General features: G+C 44.7%; 1 protein-coding gene across 1 annotated transcript in view; it reads right to left on the minus strand.

Annotated features, from left to right (window-relative positions):
* Positions 1-19455, minus strand: part of AGO4 (argonaute RISC component 4) — a 151916-nt gene that overhangs the window by 103232 nt on the left and 29229 nt on the right. Inside the window, exon 2 of the mRNA XM_089673586.1 lies at positions 24-192. Within this exon, the coding sequence (XP_089529712.1) occupies positions 24-192 (169 nt within the window). The remainder of the gene's footprint in view (positions 1-23; positions 193-19455) is intronic.

A 19455-nucleotide genomic window follows, 5' to 3' on the forward strand; every position in this document is an offset into this window, starting at 1 on the left:
GCTGTTAAAAATGTTTTGCTCACCTGTTGACTCTTCTGGGCCTTTTCTCAGGTTTAATGTCCACATCATAATGGTAAACATCAATCTTCGGTATCTGTACCTGGAAGTGGTTGGCCAGTAGCCTTATTGGTTTTCCTAATGTTCCTAAGCCAGGACGCCGCGGAGGCTGGAAAAGGTTGGTCGGTGGAGGACCTAAAAAGGAGAACAATTCTGTCAATCTTGTTTTTACAAATACAGAAGGGGAGATTTACTAAAGCTGGTTCACTCTAAAGCTAGTGCACCTGTGCATGGTAGCCAATCAGCTTCTGTCAGCTTGTTCAATCAAGCTTTGGCAATAAAACATGGAAGCGGATTGGCTTCTATGCAGAAGTGAACCTGATATTGCAGTCTTCAGTAAATTTAGTAAATAAACCCCAGTTAGTTATTTAATGTGGCCAATTTAGGACTGAAACCATCTATACAATCACAGGGATCAGCTGGCTGTGAAGTTCCTATCTCGTTAGCAGCCTTTGACTGGTGTGCCATTTCTACCTTAATAAGGACGTCATCCATACCTATAAGTGATCTCTGTTCTTACATACTTTGGAGCGGATCTTTTCCCATTGTAAAGGAGAAGTACAGCCAAAGCTTCTGACAGAGTCACCGCTCTCTGCTCACAGCGGCGGTAAGAACTCAGTTCTCAGAGTCGGGGGGGGGGGGGGGGGCATACAGATGCAGCATACTTACCACCTTGGTAAGGATGATTTTTTAAAAATTCCATTCATTACTAAGCACCATATCTGAGCTACAGTGCTTGGAAATACAGATGAGAAATACAGTTGAGGGTGAGGTGCAGTGCAGGAAGGAATGCTGCAGACATGTTGCAGATATCTGCAGTACAGCTCATCCAAAGGCTGCGTTTAAAGATCAACAGGGCACATTAATTGTATTCGATGTCCCCTTACAGAGATCTAATTCAGAAAAACACAAAAAACTCCACACAAGTTTGAACAGACCCATGAGTTTGTAAAAGTGGTGCACCGAAATGAAAATTCTGGGGCTGAAACCGAAAATTCAGGATGCACTTGGCCGAAAACAAAAATGGACAGTTTTTAACCTCTTCCCAACTGCGCTATAGCCGAAAGACAGCTACAGTGCGGTTGTCTAGTTCTGGAAGGACATCCATTGACGTCCTCCCTGAACATGCCCTCTGCGCACCCCCAGTGGCGCGTACCCGGCACCACCGGTGATTGCTGCATCCTATGGACACTGCTGATCACGTGATGTGGTAATAGGCAAATCAGAGCGGCCTTTTACCACGTGATCAGCTGTGTCCAACGACACAGCAGATCACCAAGTAAATACAGTTGCCAGTTATCGGATATACTTTTCTCATGCTGTCACAGCGTGAGGAAAGTACTGCCGATAACCGGCAATTGTCAGAGAAGAGATCGGCACGGATGATCAGTGCCCAGCAGTGCGCCCACCTGTGCCCAGCAGTGCCACCCACCTGTGCCCAGCAGTGCCACCCAGCAGTGCCCAGCAGTACCGCCAGTCAGTGCCCAGTAATACCGCCAGTCAGTGCCGCCTATCCGTGCCACCTCTCTAGTGCCCATCAGTGCTGTCTATCAGTGCAGCCTCATCAATGCACATCAGTGAAGGAGAAAAATTACCTGTTCGCAAAATTCTATAATTGAAAAAAAAAAAAAAAAGTTTTTCTTCAAATTTTTTTGCTTTTTTTTTGTTTATAGAGCAAAAAATAACACCCAGCGGCGATTAAAAAACACCAAAAGAAAGCTCTATTTGTGTGAAAAAAATATAAACATTTCATAGGGGTACAGTGTTGCATGACTGCGCAATTGTCATTCAAAGTGCGACAACGCTGAAAGCTGAAAATTGGTCTGGGCAGAAAGGGGGTAAAAGTGCCCGGTAGGCAAGTGGTTAAAAAAATATATTTTTCAAACGCAATTTTTTTGGGAAAAAATACACTTTAACTACCTCAATACCAGGCACGTTTACCCTCTTCCTGCCCAGACCAGTTTTCAGCTTTCAGTGCTCTCACACTTTGAATGAGAATTACTCAGTCATGCAACACTGTACCCAACTGAAATTTTTGTCCTTTTTTCACACAAAAACAGTTTTCTTTTGGTGGTATTTAATTAGCAGTGGGTTTTTAATTTTTTTTTTATTAAATTAAAAGTTTGAAAAAAAAAGAACACACATTTTTCTTCCTGTCAGTTATAAGATTTTGCAAATAAGTAATTTTTCGTCATAAATTTGAGCCAAAATGTATACCGCTACATTGCTTTGCTAAAATGAATCCCAATCGGTGTGTATTATTTGGTCTGTGTGAAAAGTTATAAAGTCTGCAAGCTATGGTACCAATCATTGAAAATTGATCACACCTGATGGCCTATCTCATTTCATGAGACACTAACAAGCCAGGACTGTACAAGTACCCCCCACATGACCCCTTTTTGGAAAGCAGACATTCCAAGGTATTTAGTAAGGTGCATAGTGAGTTTTTTGAACCTGTAATGTTTTTCCCACAATTCTTTGGAAAATGAAGTAAATAAAATGTGTTTTTATTTCACACAATTGTTATATTAACAGGTTATGCATACTTGTAGCTTCACCCCAAAACACATTCTGCTGCTCCTCCTATATACGTGTAAGACTTTTCCACAGCCTGGCCACATACAGAGGCCCAACATCCAAATAGTATCTACAGGTGTTCTGGAGGCATAAATGACGCATCTCATTTCATGACTATCACATTTTTGAAGGCCCTGGAGCACCAGGACAATGGAATTACCCACAAAATTACCCCATTTTGAAAAGAAAACACCCCAATGTATATTCTACGAGGCATAATGAGTCTTTTGAACATGTCATTTTTTTCCACAAGTTGTAAGAAAATGAAAAGTTTTTGTTTTTTTTTTAACACAAAGTTGTCCATTTATAAAATATTTCTAACACAGCACTTACAAACCAAGAATTACACCCCAAAATACACTTTGCTGCCAACTTCTGGGAGTGCTGCACTGCTTGTACTCGCCACTGCACTACTGATGGATGCCTACTCCTCCTCAGATCTCCTGAACCTCTTTGTTTGGACTCTCTCCTCATCAGAATCTGTTGCTGACCCACTGCTTTCAACTGGCTCATACTCAGAATCTGAGTCTGACAGAGAGAGTTCCCTGCTACTCTCGTCCGTCATACTCAGCATTTGGAAATCCTCCTTGTTGGTGTATAATTTTTTAGACATGTTTATGCTGCACTGCTGATATTGTTGATTTTGATGTTCACTGGTACAGATGTGGATTTTACACTAATACTCTGACAGATATTGAGCACTGGTAAACTGACAGATGTGGATTTGACACCTGGTACACCATGAGAGATGTGGCTCACTGGGACAGATGTGGATTTGACACTGGTACGCCGTGACAGATGTGGATCACTAGGGCAGATGTGGATCTGACACTGGGATGCCGTGACAGATGTGGATCACTGGGGCAGATGTGGATCTGACACTGGGACGCCGTGACAGATGTGGATCACTAGGGCAGATGTGGATCTGACACTGGACGCCGTGACAAATGTGGACCACTGGGACGCCGTACCAGATGTGGACCACTGGGACAGATGTGGATTTGACACTGGGACGCCGTGACAGATGTGGATTTGACACTGGTACGCCGTGACAGATGTGGATCACTGGGGCAGATGTGGATTTGACACTGGTACGCCGTGACAGATGTGGATCCCTGGGAAAGATGTGCATCTGACACTGGTACGCTGTGACAGATGTGGATCCCTAGGGCAAATGTGGATCTGACACTGGTACGCCGTGACAGATGTGGATCACTGGGACAGATGAGGATCTGACACTGGTACGCCGTGACAGATGTGGATCACTGGCACAGATGAGGATCTGACACTTGTATGCCGTGACAGATGTAGATCACTGGGACAGATGTGGATTTGACACTGGTACGCCGTGACAGATGTCGATCTGACACTGGTACGCCGTGACAGATGTGGATCACTGGGGCAGATGTGGATCTGACACTGGGACGCCAAACAGATGTGGATCTGACACTGGGACGCCGTGACAGATGTGGATCACTGGGGCAGATGTGAATCAGACACTGGGACGCCGTTACAGATGTGGATCACTGGGACAGATGTTCATTTGACACTGGTACACCGTGACAGATGTGGATCACTGGGACAGATGAGGATCTGACACTGGTACGCCGTGACAGATGTGGATCACTGGGACAGATGAGGATCTGACACTGGTACGCTGTGACAGATGTGGATCACTGGGACAGATGAGGATCTGACACTGGTAAGCCGTGACAGATGTGGATCACTGGGACAGATGAGGATCCGACACTGGTACGCCGTGACAGATGTGGATTTGACACTGGTACTCCGTGACAATGTGGATCACTGGGGCAAATGTGGATCTGACACTGGTACGCCGTGCCAGATGTGGATCACTGGGACAGATGAGGATCTGACACTGGTACGCCGTGACAGATGTGGATCTGACACTGGTACGCCGTGACAGATGTGGATCTGATACTGGTACGCCGTTACAGATGTGGATCACTGGGACAGATGTGGATCTGACACTGGGATGCCGTGACAGATGTGAATCACTGGGGCAGATGTGGATCACTGGGACGCCATAACAGATGTAGATCACTGGGACAGATGTTGATTTGACCCTGGTACGCCGTGACAGATGTGGATTTGACACTGGTACGCTGTTGCAGATGTGGATCACTGGGGCAGATGAGGATTTGACACTGGTATGCCGTGACAGATGTGGATCACTGGGACAGATGTGGATTTGACACTGGTACGCCGTGACAATGTGAATCACTGGGGCAGATGTGGATTTGACACTGGTACGCCGTGACAGATGTAGATCATTGGGGCAGATGTGGATTTGACACTGGTACGCCGTGACAGATGTGGATCACTGGAGCAGATGTGGATCTGACACTGGTATACCGTGACAGATGTGGATCACTGGGGCAGATGTGGATCTGACACTGGTACGCCGTGACAGATGTGGATCACTGGGGCAGATGTGGATTTGACACTGGTACGCCGTGACAGATGTGGATCACTGGAGCAGATGTGGATCTGACACTGGTATACCGTGACAGATGTGGATCACTGGGGCAGATGTAGATCTGACACTGGTATACCGTGACAGATGTGGATCACTGGGGCAGATGTGGATCTGACACTGGTACGCCGTGACAGATGTGGATCACTGGGGCAGATGTGGATTTGACACTGGTACGCCGTGACAGATCTGGATCACTGGGACAGATGTGGATTTGACACTGGTACGCCGTGACAGATGTGGATCACACACTGGTATGACGTGACAAATGTGGATCACTGTTACAGATGTGGAATTTACACTGGTACGTCGTGATAAATGTGAATCACAGGTACAGATGTGGAATTTAAACCGGTACACCTAAAGCCGAATGACGGCTACAGCGCGGCTGTCCAGTTCTGGGAGGGCATCATATGACATCTTCCCAGATGCCCTCCAGCGCGCCCCCAGTGGCGCGCACCCGTTGATCTCCGTGATCAGTGTCTTGTGGTAAAAGGCCAATCACAGCAGCCTTTTACCACGTGATCAGCTGTGTCCAATGACACAGCAGATCAACAGGTAAATACAGTTGCCGGTTATTGGCTGCACTTTCCTCACACTGTCACAGAGCCCATATCCCGATCCGAGAAGGACTGTGTCTGAGGGACACAGCCATCACAGAATCGTGCTGCTGCGCGGCCTCAAGGCAGTGCAGCAGCAAGTGATGTCATGTGTTCTGAGGAACGTCCACTCACAAAGGGGAAGCTCCCACCTGGCCGTTTCTGTACATTAGCCACGTGGGAGGTGGTTAATTAAGATTGTGCATTTATTGTACAGCAGGTAAAAAGTGTTAAACACATCACCATTTTTCTTGGTAAATATTTTACTAAGGGTACTAATGACATGTTCACATGTCGGTAACAACCCATGCAGTCCATACATACAAAGAAAACAAAGTAAATACAGGTGAAACTCAAAAAATTAGAATATTGTGCAAAAGTTAATTTATTTCAGTAATGCAACTTAAAAGGTGAAACTAATATATGAGATAGACTCATTACATGCAAAGAAAGATAGTTCAAGCCGTGGTTTGTCATAAATATGATTATGGCTTACAGCTCATGAAAACCCCAAATCCACAATCTCAGAAAATTAGAATATTGTGAAAAGGTGCAATATTCTAGGCTCAAAGTGTCCCACTCTAGTCAGCTAATTAAGCCATAACACCTGCAAAGTGTTCCTGAGCCTTTAAACGATGTCTCAGTCTGGTTCAGTAGGAATCACAATAATGGAAAAGACTGCTAACCTGACAGTTGTGCAGAAAACCATCATTGACACCCTCCATAAGGAGGGAAAGCCTCAAAAGGTAATTGCAAAAGAAGTTGGATGTTCCCAAAGTGCTGTATCAAAGCACATTAATAGAAAGTTATGTGGAAGGGAAAAGTGTGGAAGAAAAAGGTGCACAAGCAGCAGGGATAACCGCAGCCTGGAGAGGATTGTCAGGAAAAGGCCATTCAAAAGTGTTGGGGACTTTCACAAGGAGTGGACTGAGGCTGGAGTCAGTGCATCAAGAGCCACCACACACAGACGGATCCTGGACATGGGCTTCAAATATCGTATTCCTCTTGTCAAGCCGCTCCTGAACAACAAACAACGTCAGAAGCGTCTTACCTGGGCTAAAGAAAAACAGACCTGGTCTGTTGCTCAGTGGTCCAAACTCCTCTTTTCTGATGAGAATAACTTTTGCATCTCATTTGGAAACCAAGGACCCAGAGTATGGAGGAAGAATGGAGAGGCACACACTGCAAGATGCTTGAAGTCCAGTGTGACGTTTCCACAGTCTGTGTTGATTTGGGGAGCCATGTCATCTGCTGGTGTTGGTCCACTGTGCTTTATTAAGTCCAGGGTCAACGCAGCCGTCTACCAGGAGATTTTGGAGCACTTCATGCTTCCTTTCCGCAGACGAGCTTTATGGGGATGCTGACTTCATTTTCCAGCAGGACTTGGCACCTGCCCACACTGCCAAAAGCACCAAAACCTGGTTCAAGGACCGTGGGATTACTGTGCTTGACTGGCCAGCAAACTCGTCTAACCTGAACCCCATAGAGATGCTCTATGGGGCATTGCCAAGAGAAAGATGAGAGACATGAGACCGAACAATGCAGAAGACCGGAAGGCCGCTATTAAAGCATCCTGGTCTTCCATAACACCTCAGCAGTGCCACAGGCTGATAGCTTCCATGCCACGTAGCATTAAAGCAGTAATTGCTGCAAAAAGGGGCCCAAACCAAGTACTGAGTACATATGCATGCTTATACTTTTCAGAGGTCCGTAATTGTTCTATGTACAATCCTTGTTTTATTGATTTGCATGTAATATTCTAATTTTCTGAGATTGTGGATTTGGGGTTTTCGTGAGCTGTAAGCCACAATCATATTTATGACAAATCACGGCTTGAACTATCTTTCTTTCAATGTAATGAGTCTCATATATTAGTTTCACCTTTTAAGTTGCATTACTGAAATAAATGAACTTTTGCACGATAGTCTAATTTTTCAAGTTTCACTTGCATATTCAGAAATTGTCATGTGTAATAAAATGGAATGACACAGGGGAAAAGTATTGAAAACATGAAGGAAGGGAGGTGCAAAAAGGCATGGGATGCCAAGACACCAACTGAAATCTATCCATAATTAGAAAGCAATGCTGCTCCTTGTCAGTGCAAATTATCAGCTGGTTCAGTCTCAACTGATGTCCTATAAAAAGGTGACTTAATTTGAACAAACTATTTTTCTGTAATTGCAGGGGCTTTAAAGTGGCTGTAAACGCTCAAGGATTTTGCCTTCATGCATTCTAAGCATGAATGTAAAAAACATTCTGCGTGCAGTAGACCCCCTAAAACTTACCTGAGCCCTCCTGGGTCTCTCTCATTGGCTGAGACAGCAGAGGTAGCCATTGACTCCCGCTGCTGTCAATTACAGCCAGTTAGTAAAGGAGGAGAGAGTGGGAGACAGGGCCGAACCAATCTGTGCGAGAATGAACACAGAGCAGAGGTTTGGGAGCGAGCCTGTTTGGGTGCGCCCCATAGCAAGTTGCTCGCTAAGGAGACACTAGGCAGGAAGGGAGGGACAAGGAGCGCCAGCAGGAAACCCAAGAAGAGGAGGATCGGGGCTGCTCTGCGCAAAACCATTGCACACAGCAAACAAGTATGACATATGTGTTATTTTTAAACAAAAAAAAAATCTACCTTTAATATTACTATAAAGTTAGGGAACATGTGCTGTACAAATGTACTACACATGTATTTTTGCCCTGACATACACCAAGTAATTTTAAAGTTCTAATTTAATATACTGCACTGATAGTCAAACTAGTCAATAATGCAATTGACTTTTAAAAGCAGCTGTATTTGCATTCTATCAAAAACATTTTAGTCTAGCAGAAGTTGGCAGCCTGTGACGACTAACCACAAAGCACTGCTCATACTGTATTATATATACTGCTATGCACCTTATATTTAAACACATTTGTAGCTACTAAAATTAAAATAGTACACAACTCAAATTAAACAGATTGCAGTTTGTCAGAGCTTGACGTTTAGGTAAAAATCTAAAATATCTGTTCCCTTTTAGTCTGTTGAATAAGTCATTGAAGTGTTTTGCTGTACCTGTTGGATAAATGCAAAGAACCCAGTGGAAACTGCCAGCAATCAAGTGCTGTTCTATGTGCTCTGCAATGTTATTTCAAATACAAGTCCTGCTCAGCTTAACTCTAAATTACAGAAGTTCTTCCCCTTATCTTTTGAAGAGGAGGGTTTCTGAAGTCAAAGCACACTGTCTTAGGGTGACAACACTGCTCCTGCATAGGTACAGTGATTGTCATCACCTTTAACCACTTGCCCTCCTCAGGAGTTATCCCCATTCCTGACCAGGCCATTTTTTTTCATTACAGTGCCGCCTTATTTAAACCACTTGCCAACTGCGCTATAGCCGAATGACGGCTACAACGCGGTTGTCCAGTTCTAGGAGGGAGAACAAATCTTTAGGAAATAAATATACAAAATATACAAATATACAAGCAAATAGTGTTAAATTAAAATAAAATAAATAAATGAAGTAAATAAAGTCCTTTATGACTAAGTCCCGGATGTGACGAAACGCGTCAAAGGACGTGGCGTCGGACGCAGAGCAGGAACCGTAAGTGGTACGGCGGCCATCTTAGGTCTTGGAAACCGCAGAGTAATCCACCTGGAAGCTGCCTGGCAACCCCTTGAACAGGGAACACATCTACCACGCTTGTTTTTTATGTGTTTGATGTAAGCAGATTGATTAAAAGGTATTGTTCCATTTACCATACGGTGTCACACTATTATATCATTGCTTTTCACCTATATACGTTTTGGAGGAATCTGTATGAGATCTGGGCAAGGCTCATGTGGGACCATGAGGGGAAGGTAATCAAAGTGAAAAGTTTCAGGAGTAGAGGAGAGGAGAAGAAGTGTTTCTGGTGATACCTTCTATTGATATACAAGGCGTTTTATCCTATGATTTCTGGTAAGGGTATACTTGCTGATTTCAGTAGAGGTGACACATCACTGGAGTTGTGTTTGGCACAGAGTGAAGCACATCACTGATTTTGCACAGTGTTGGTTTATTTTGTTTTTGCACATCTTTTTGCACTAAATATAGAGTGATATGGAATATTGTCATTAAGATAATGCACTATTGTGAGTTTGTTTTTCTTTGAGGCATTTTCCAACCTTTGGGAGCCAGAGGAAAGGCTCAACATCTTTAAAGAATTGTCAAGTTGGAGTTTGGACATGGCTTTATTTATTTATACATTTTGGACTTTAATGACACTGGGTATTAATTTCACTATATTTGCGGAAAGGACTTTATTTACTTCATTTATTGTATTTTAATTTAACACTATTTGCTTGTATATTTGTATATTTTGGAGATTTATTTCCTAAAGATTTGTTTGCCACTAAATATAGGGTGGGGATTTTACAAGGTGGGGACCCATTCATATTGCTATATAATTATTTACACTTTCAAGGGTGAAAGTTTCTTTATGAATATTGGGATAGCTTAGTAGACTTATTGGGTACCGTATTTCACATTTATATAGTTCTGGGAGGGAGTCATATGATGTCCTCCCAGAGAGCGCCCTCAGCGGCGAGCACCCGGCGATCTCCTTGATCGCTGTGTCCTATGGACACAGCTAATCACGTGATGTGGTAAATGGCAAATCACAGCGGCCTTTCACCACGAGATCAGCTGTGTCCAATGACACAGCAGATCACCGGCTAAATACAGTTGCTGGTTACCAGCTGCACTTTTCTCACGCTGTCAAAGCGTGAGGAAAGTACTGCCGAGAACCGGCATTTGTCAGAACAGGTCGGCACTGATCATCTGTGCCCAGCAGTGCTGCCTTATCAGTGCCTATCAGAGCTGCCTCATCTCACCAGTGCCGCATATCAGTGCCGCCTCATCAACACACATCAGTGCAGAAGAAAAATTACCTGTTTTCAAAATTTTATAATAGTAACAAAGAAAAACTTTTTTTTCCAAATTTCTGGCTTTTTTGTTTATAGTGCACAAAATGAAACACCCAGCGGCGCTTACATACCACCAAAAGAAAGCTCTATTTGTGAGAAAAAAAGTGCCTGGTAGGCAAGTGGTTAACTGATAATTGCATGGTCATGCAATGCTGCATCCAAATGAAATTTACATCCTCTTTTTTTACCATGAATTGAGCTTTCTTTCAGTGGTATTTGATCGCCTGTGCAGTTTTTTTTGCGCTATAAAAAAAAAAACGCCAATTTTGAGGGAAAAAAAAAAAAAAATATATATAATTTTTTTTTTTCTTTTTTAACTTTTTGCTATTAACCGTTTAAGGACTGCCCTAAAGCAGATATACTGCTACAGGGCGGCCCCTGTGCGCAAAATCTCGTATATAAATGTCATTTTGCATTTCCAGGTAGGGGGGCAGGCACACGCGCCCAATCCATGCCGCCATTCGCAGCCGTGGGTGTCAGTCACCAGGTCCCGGCCGGTAATTACCAGTGATCACTGACAGGGAGGAGGGCTGCTTTGTTTATCAACAGTCCTCTTCCCTGTCGGTTTGGGCACACTACTCTGGATGGCTGAGCACAGCCATTCAGAGCATTGTGCTTACAGTGAAGCACACCCCCCCGCCCCCTAGTAAAACACCCACATCACACAGTTAACCCGCCATTATTAGCAAAGCCATGGAGCAGAATACATTTTGGCCTAAATTTGATTTTTTTTTAACTTTGTTTTACTGGGCATGTTTAATAGCAAAAAGTCCAATATTGTTTTTTTTTTCTCAAAATTGTCAGAATTTTTTACAGCGCAAAAAATTAAATTTTTAAAAACCGCACAGGCGCTGAAATACCATCAAAAGAAAGCTCAATTCGTGGGGAAAAAAAGGACATAAACTTAATTTGGGTGCAGCGTTGCCTGACAGCGCAATTGTCAGTTAAAGTAACGCAGCGCCGTAATGCAAACCGCTTCTTTAACCACTTCCTGATCGCCCTATAGTATAAATACTGCTACAGGGTGTCACGGGTGCGCAAAGTCACGTACATACGTGGTTCGTGCTGCTATGGTTTTCATGCCCCTCCCAGATAGCGTCAGATTGCTCGTCCGTACACCAGTAATCACATTTAACCCCTTGATTGCCAGGAACACACTCATACACAAACTTCCATTGCTAGTATAGTGTCTGAACGGGTCAATATCTTTGATCAGGTCAGCACTATACCAGCGTTCACATTAGTATAGCACCTGATGGATAAATGCATGCACTAGCTGTATGGATTTGAGCACAGGGATCTCTTGTTTGTTGTATTGTTGGGTCAGTAGCCAGACCTGAACCTTGTAGCTCTCCCCATTGTGTCTTTTCCCCTATGCTAGCATTGTGTCCACAGCAGCATTTGAGTAGGCAGGGCAGAGTAGGACTGGCCATAGAGGGATTACTTTGACGCAGTTGGTCAGCTTAAGTATGTATTGCAATATGTGTGAACTAAATATCCCTATTTATTGCATAGTCTGCTTGAAAGGGTATATACCAGTGTGCAGAGGGTCCTTCAGAATTTCTAGTGTTAATATGTGGTTACACCCCTTTAGCACCTGATGGATAAATGCATGCACTAGCTGTATGGATTTGAGCACAGGGATCTCGTTTGTTGTATTGTTGGGTCAGTAGCCAGACCTGAACCTTGTAGCGCTCCCCATTGTGTCTTTTCCCCTATACTAGCATTGTGTCCAAAGTAGCATTTGCGTAGGCAGGGCAGAGTAGGACTGACCATAGAGGGATTACTTTGATGCAGTTGGTCAGCTTAAGCATGTATTGCAATATATGTGAATATCCCTATTTATTGCATAGTCTGCTTGAAACGGTATATACCAGTGTGCAGAGGGTCCTTCAGAATTTCACATTAGTATAATGTCCCCAAATACACAGCGTTAGCGGGATCAGCCCCAGCACCTGTATTTAGCCCCTACGCTTACCCCCCCCCCCCCCTTCTCCCCCAGCAAGTGCAGTGTCCATAGGTCACCGTCACTTGATACATTGCACACAAAACTGCAGTGTTCACAGAATCAGGCCTGATCTCTGTTAGCAGTTGCCAGTAAATTTTGATGACCCTCATATGCAGCTAGTACTAGTGCCACTCTACATTTTGGTGAACTGGCGAGCACCAGCAGCCTAGTACATCCTGGTCTTTCACATACCAGCACTGCAGTATCACTTGGTGATGTGGCGAGTCCCGTAAGTGCAGTACAAGCTGGTGCGGTGGCGAGCACAAGTAGTGTCCCGCAACCACCAAGAATTCACACACAGGAACATAGAGCCCCTAGTATCCTTCCAGATGTGCACGCAAATCCCGATTGGCAGCCCACAAATTCTGCAGCACCCGTACTCCCCCCCCCCCCCCCCCCCCCATTCACTGCCCAACTCGGAATTCAGGTGGAAACAGCAAATTTAACTACTCCCCTTGATTTTTGGGAGCGGTTTTTCACAGAAGATCAGTATGCGTTGATTGTGGATTAAAGCAATTTATATGCACAACAATTTAATCGCCGCCAACCCAAATTCAAACTTTGCCAGACCATTCGTATGGAAACAAATTACGGTTTCCAAATTTACATTTTTTTTTGGCCTAACCCTCAACATGGGTATTACTTAAAAAAAAATGAATTGCGGTTGTATTGGTCCACAGACCCGATTCATCATATGCCGCGTTCTCTGCTGCCATGGCTAGGCATAGATAGAGTATAATGTGTTTTATGCATTTCAAGGACAACACTCTGTCATTCTCAGGGTGACCCTGAATTTGACTGGCTACACGAAATTCAGCCCCTTGTAAATCACCTTAACCAAAAATTTGCAGATGTCTATACTTCCCAGAAAAACATCTGCGTTGAGGAGTCCCTCATTAATTTTTCTAGCCACCTTGCATTCAAACACTTTCTCCCCAGCAAGCATGCCAGATATGGGGTCAAGATGTACAAGACCTCTGTGGGAGGGCAACAGGCTATACATATAAGTTTCGGATTTACAAGGGAAAAGATCCCGGATGCAAAGACTACATGGGGAGCAGTGGCAAGATAGTTTAGTACTATAGCGTGCCACTATTTAGACATTTGGACAATCTTGAAATTGGCTCATGTGGCACCGTACAACCTAATGTGTGCCCACCATTAGAAGTGGGTGGATGCAGGGTGGTATATTCCAATGGTGGGCATACCACACCACTTTTTTTATAATTTACTTATTAACTTTTAAAGAGTTTACAACAAACAAGAGTTGCATAGATTTGAGAAATAATAACAAAAAATTGAGAGGCATATAGATACATACAATGTCAGTGCATAACAGTGAATTAGCCAACATTGTCAGACAACGGAGTAGGCAAATCGGAAACGGAATGATCCCACAGTTGCCAAACTGCTTCAAAGAAGGGGACAGAGTTAGCATGCAAAACAGTAAGGTACTCCATTCTTCTAATCTCTGATATAGCTTTCACCAATTCCAATTGTTTAGGAGGCGTAGTAGAAAGCCAGTGCATGGGAATGGTTCTCCTGGCCGCTGTTAAAACATGGGAGGATAGTTTCCTGGCAAATTCGGAGAGGCCTGGAAAAGGTAGAACCAGCAAAAAGTGGATGGGCTCAAATGAAATAGGAGCCTGTAACAGTATCTTCAAAAGGTTAAGGACCTCTCTCCCAAAGGGTGCAATGTATTGGCAAGTCCAAAAAATATGGAAGAGAGTGCCAGTTTCCTCGCCACATTGCCAGCAGACAGGAGAAACACTCAGATTGCGAGCATGGAGAACCGCAGGGGTCTTATAAAATACTGATGTTTTGGTAGAACCTTTTTCTTTCGAAATTACACATATAGAAGATCCAGAGGCAGCGTCCCAAATCCTACTCCATTGATCCAAGGCAATATCACATTGGAGGATTCGGGGCCATTTGTGCATATAAAGGTGTGTATCAATAGAAAGGGGACAGGTGTTTTGAAGCAGATTTTATGTAGAGGAAATTATGCCCAGTTGGTATGGACCCTGAGTGCAGATGCGTACAAAGAGAGTAGGCTTCTAAAGGGTTAGAGATGGGGCTTTGGAGCAGAAAAAATTATGTATCTGTAGATAAACAGAATACTGGTGAGGTGACATACGAGTAGCTTTTTGAATCTCAGAAAAGGGTTTAAACTTACAGGTCACTGGGTGGACCAAGTGTCGCGACTGAAATAGATTGGTCTTGGCCCAGGGAATCACGTGAGCCAAAGCCAAACTATCAGGGAGACTGGGGATTAAGTATGACATTGGTCAGGGGGGAACACAGAGAAGACAGGGCAAGTCTAACCCTACAACGCCTCCATATAATGTAAAATGCATGGGCCCGAGCAGGAGATGTTTGTGAGAGGTGGTTTCAATTTTGGTCATAGACCAGAGCAGAGAGCAAGGGTGCGTTGGACGTATTTGAAGCCCTTCAATATCAGCAAATTTATTAGGGGGGCGCTGGCAGGACCACGAGACAAGAGTACGAAGGTGAGTAGCCAAATAATACAACACAATGTCTGGGGCCCCCATACTTCCTATAGATCAAGGAGAGAGAAGGACAGTACGGGCAATTTGGTGAGATTTATTGTGCTAGATGAAGTGGAGGAAGGATTTTTGGAGGGAGCGCAACTTGGACATGGGAACAGGAAACGTCTCAAACAGATACAGAAGTTGAGGCAGTATGGTCATTTTTAGCACATTAATCCTTCCAAGGAAGGAGATGGCAAGATTGTCCCAAGATTTTAAGGATTGAAAAATCGCATGAAACAAAAGGGAGAAATTAGCTTCATAAAGGGAGTGGTAAGAGGAGGCAAGGTTGGTACCTAAATACCTCAAGGCGTGTGGGCACCTTTGATATGGATAATTTAACTGAAGAGAAGATAAAATGGTAGGTGGTACGCGGAGCGGTAATGCTTTGGTTTTAGATGCGTTACCTTATAACCCGACAGGGCACCGCAAAGCTGTAGAATACGATGTAAGAACAGCAGAGTAATGTGGGGCTCCGTCAGTGTCAGCAAGATATCATCAGCAAAGACAATTTAAAATCACTATTGTGGGTGCGTATCCCATGGATATCCAGGTTGGATCTGATAGCTATAGCCAGGGGTTCCAAACAGAGGATAAACAAGGGGGAAAGCAGGCATCCCTGGCGTGTACCACTGGACATCCAAAAAGAAGGGGATAAGAACAACGCTAATTTGAGCTGGGAAGAGGGAGCGTAGTAAAAGGGCTTTTAAAGTAGCTACAAATGGGCCACTAATCCCAAATCTCTCCAGGACTAGAAACATGTATGACCAACTTAATCGTTCAAACGCTATTTGGGCGTCCAGGCTCAACAAGAGAGTAGGAGTCAGGGACTTATTGACAAAATCAATCAAGTCAATGGTCCTCCTGGTGTTATCTGTGGTGTGTCAAGCTGGGACAAAGCCCACCTGGTCTCTGTGTATAAGCTTGGAGATACATTTGGCCAGTCTGCTAGCTAGAATTTTAGTAAAAATCTTGTAGTCAGAATTTAATAAAGCTATGGGATGATAATTATCTGGAAGGGAATGATCCTTATCCGGATTGGGGATCACAGAAATGTATGTGCGAGTAAAGTCATTGTGTGGGTGCGACCCTTTCAGGAGACCCCGAAACAAAGTCAGAAGATGGGGGGCTAAAATGCCAATAAAAGGACTTCTAATATGAGTAAGGAAGACCATCCGGCCCTGGGGACTTGTGTGTAGGAATATATTTGACAACATCCAATAATTCTTCAATGGAGATGTCCGAATTCAGCGATGCAACATCGAAAGGTGACAAAGATGGCAACTGTAAAGAGTCCAAAAAAGCGTCAAAAGCAGCCATCTGGAGGGAGGGGAGGGGGCTAGGCAATTATAAAGCTTCTCCTAGTATTTCCCAAATATTGTAGCCATAACGTGCGGGTCATATGTGGGTTTGCCATCAGACTGGAGTAGGTGGCCCAGTAGTGAGGGGGACGTTTGAGATTTAAGTCTATTTACCGCCAAAGCTAATGGCCACTATTCAGTGCTCCTACTCCTTGACCTCTCTGCGGCCTTCAACACAGTCGACCACCCCCTCCGCCTCATAAAACTACACTCCCTCGGCCTCAGAAATTCTGCTCTCTCCTGGCTCTCATCCTACCTCTCACAAGCTCTTTCAGCGTTACCTATAATGCTACCACCTCCCCCTCACTCCCCCTCTCTGTTGGGGTCCCTCAAGGCTCTGTCCTCGGGCCCCTTCTCTTTTCCATCTACACCTCCTCCCTTGGCCAACTCATACACTCTCACGGCTTCAACTACCACCTCTATGCCGACGACACACAAATCTATCTCTCAACCCCCCACCTCACCCCCTCGGTCTCCGCCCGAATCACACACCTACTGAGTGACATATCAGACTGGATGTCGCTCCACTTCCTTTAACTGAACCTCTCCAAAACAGAGTTTCTTGTCTTCCCCCCAGCCCGGACACCACCCCCCATTGACTTCTCCGTCACATCCAACAACGCCACCATCAAACCCGCCCTGCAGGCCAGAGTACTTGGTGTCATTCTGGACTCCAACCTATCCTTCCAGCCCCAAGTCCAATCTTTAACAAACTCATGCAGACTCCACCTCCGCAACATCGCCAAAATACGCACGTTCCTAACCCCAGAAACCACTAAACAGCTCATCCACTCCCTCATCATATCACGACTCGACTACTGCAACTCCCTCCTCACTGGCCTGCATCGCCGCTGGTTATCACCGCTTCAGACAATCCTAAATACGGCTGCCAGACTCATTCACCGTTCCAACCGCTCCATTTCCGCCACCCCCTCTGCCAAGCCCTCCACTGGCTTCCGATTGCGCAACGGATCAAATTCAAAATCCTAACACTGACGTACAAAGCTGTCCACCATACTGCCCCGTACTACATCACTGACCTAACATCCAAGTACCGCCCAGCACGCACACTCCGCTCCTCACAAGACTTCCTTCTCTCTAGTTCCCTGGTCTCCTCCTCCTCCCATGCCCGCCTCCAGGACTTCTCCGGGTGTCACCCATCCTCTGGAACTCCCTGCCCCAACCCATCAGATTATCACCTACTCTCCTCTCCTTTAGGCGCACCCTGAAAACCCATCTCTTCAGGGAAGCCTACCCCACCCCCTGCTAACTTGCCGACCTCCTCCACTCTTCCTACCACTCCAACCACCACAGCTATCTCCTCCTGTGCCACCATCCCCTCCCTCCTAGATTGTAAGCTCGAAAAAGCAGGGCCCTCGATCACCTCATGTTTTGCATTGTATTGGTATTGTTCTGTCACATGTTCTGTCCCCCTTTGTAATGTACAGTGCTGAGCGAACCATTGGCGCTTTATAAATACTGTATAATAATAATAATTTACAATCATGCAATGCGGTTTATTAGAAAACTCATAACATTTGTGCTTAGCCCAGGCAAGAGACTGGGCAGTTTCATGAAAGTCAGGAGCACTAATTTGATCCCGTATATGGAAAAAACTTTCTTGAGCTGAGGTATAGACGGGTTATCTAGCAATCGACGTTCGGCTAAGGATAATTGGCATAAGAGGGATTGTCTGGCACAAACAGGGGCCTTCTTTAAAACGGGCGCCATGGAAATACATGAGCCTCCCAGAGGGTTGAGGATGAAGATACTGAGCCAACATTAAGTTGAAAATAAGCATCCAGGTCCGAGAAAACTCCTTTCTGAGTTGTTCCGAGCGCAGAAAACTCTCATTGAGGCACCAGTGGCAGACCTTAGGGGAGGAGTTAGGAAGGAGATCAAGTGACAATGAGGCATGATCTGACCAAGTCATCGGGTTGATCTCCGTGGAAACCAAAGAGGATCAGGGGGGCGGTGACAAAAAAAGATCCAATCAAGAGAACAAGCGATGTGGAGTAGAATAAACGTGAACTGCCTATGGAGAGGATGTTTGACCCGCCAGGCGTCAAAAGAGGCGATGCTCCCGGATCAGTTTACAGAAAGCCATCAAGAAAGAGCATAGTCTTTTCGACGGAGTGGATGCAAAAAGCACCTTCCTATCCTTATGAGGGGACATAACCAGATTAAAATCCCCCCCCCCCCCCAACAATCATGCATGGAGTAGATAGGGAACATAATTTAGAGTTTGAATTTTTTTGCACCCAACTCTGGTCAGCTGTTACTTCTCTCTCAAAGGCACAAATGGACAGTCCTCATACATACATTCCAACAAGATATAACGACCAAGTGTGTCAACCCGAGAGGAGGAGACCCGCAGGAGCAGTTTTTCCGGATCAAGATAGCTACGCCGGCTTTCCCAGAGGGATCAAAAGCCGAATAGGATTGTGGAAAGCTCTAGGAGGCAAAGCAAAAAGAGCCAACCTGTTTGAAATGGGTAGCCTGAATAAATATAATATCTGCTCCAGAGGATCTGAACTCCTTCAGAGCCATCCACCGTTTTTGGACTGAATTAAGTCCTTTGACATTATATGACAACAGCCTTAAAGCCATCATGAGACAGTAATGAGTGTAGCAGCTGTGTAACCTGAGCAAACAGAAAAATTATCATTGATGAGGCAAAACAGAAAACAACAGAAATAGAGAAAAAGGTGATCAGCATGGCAACAGACCTAGTAAAAAAAAGTGTATCACTCAGAACAGAGGCCATGGGGATTATGGCTGGAAACAAAGATATCATCGGAGATATGTACTCGGGATATTGGAAATATCCCAAGTCGTCAGAGCTGAAAGACTGACGCACAGGGGGGC

Source organism: Staurois parvus, unplaced genomic scaffold (assembly GCF_062004578.1).
Source record: "Staurois parvus isolate SC_StPar_1 unplaced genomic scaffold, SC_StPar_1.0 ptg000142l, whole genome shotgun sequence".
Taxonomy (NCBI): Eukaryota; Metazoa; Chordata; class Amphibia; order Anura; family Ranidae; genus Staurois; species Staurois parvus.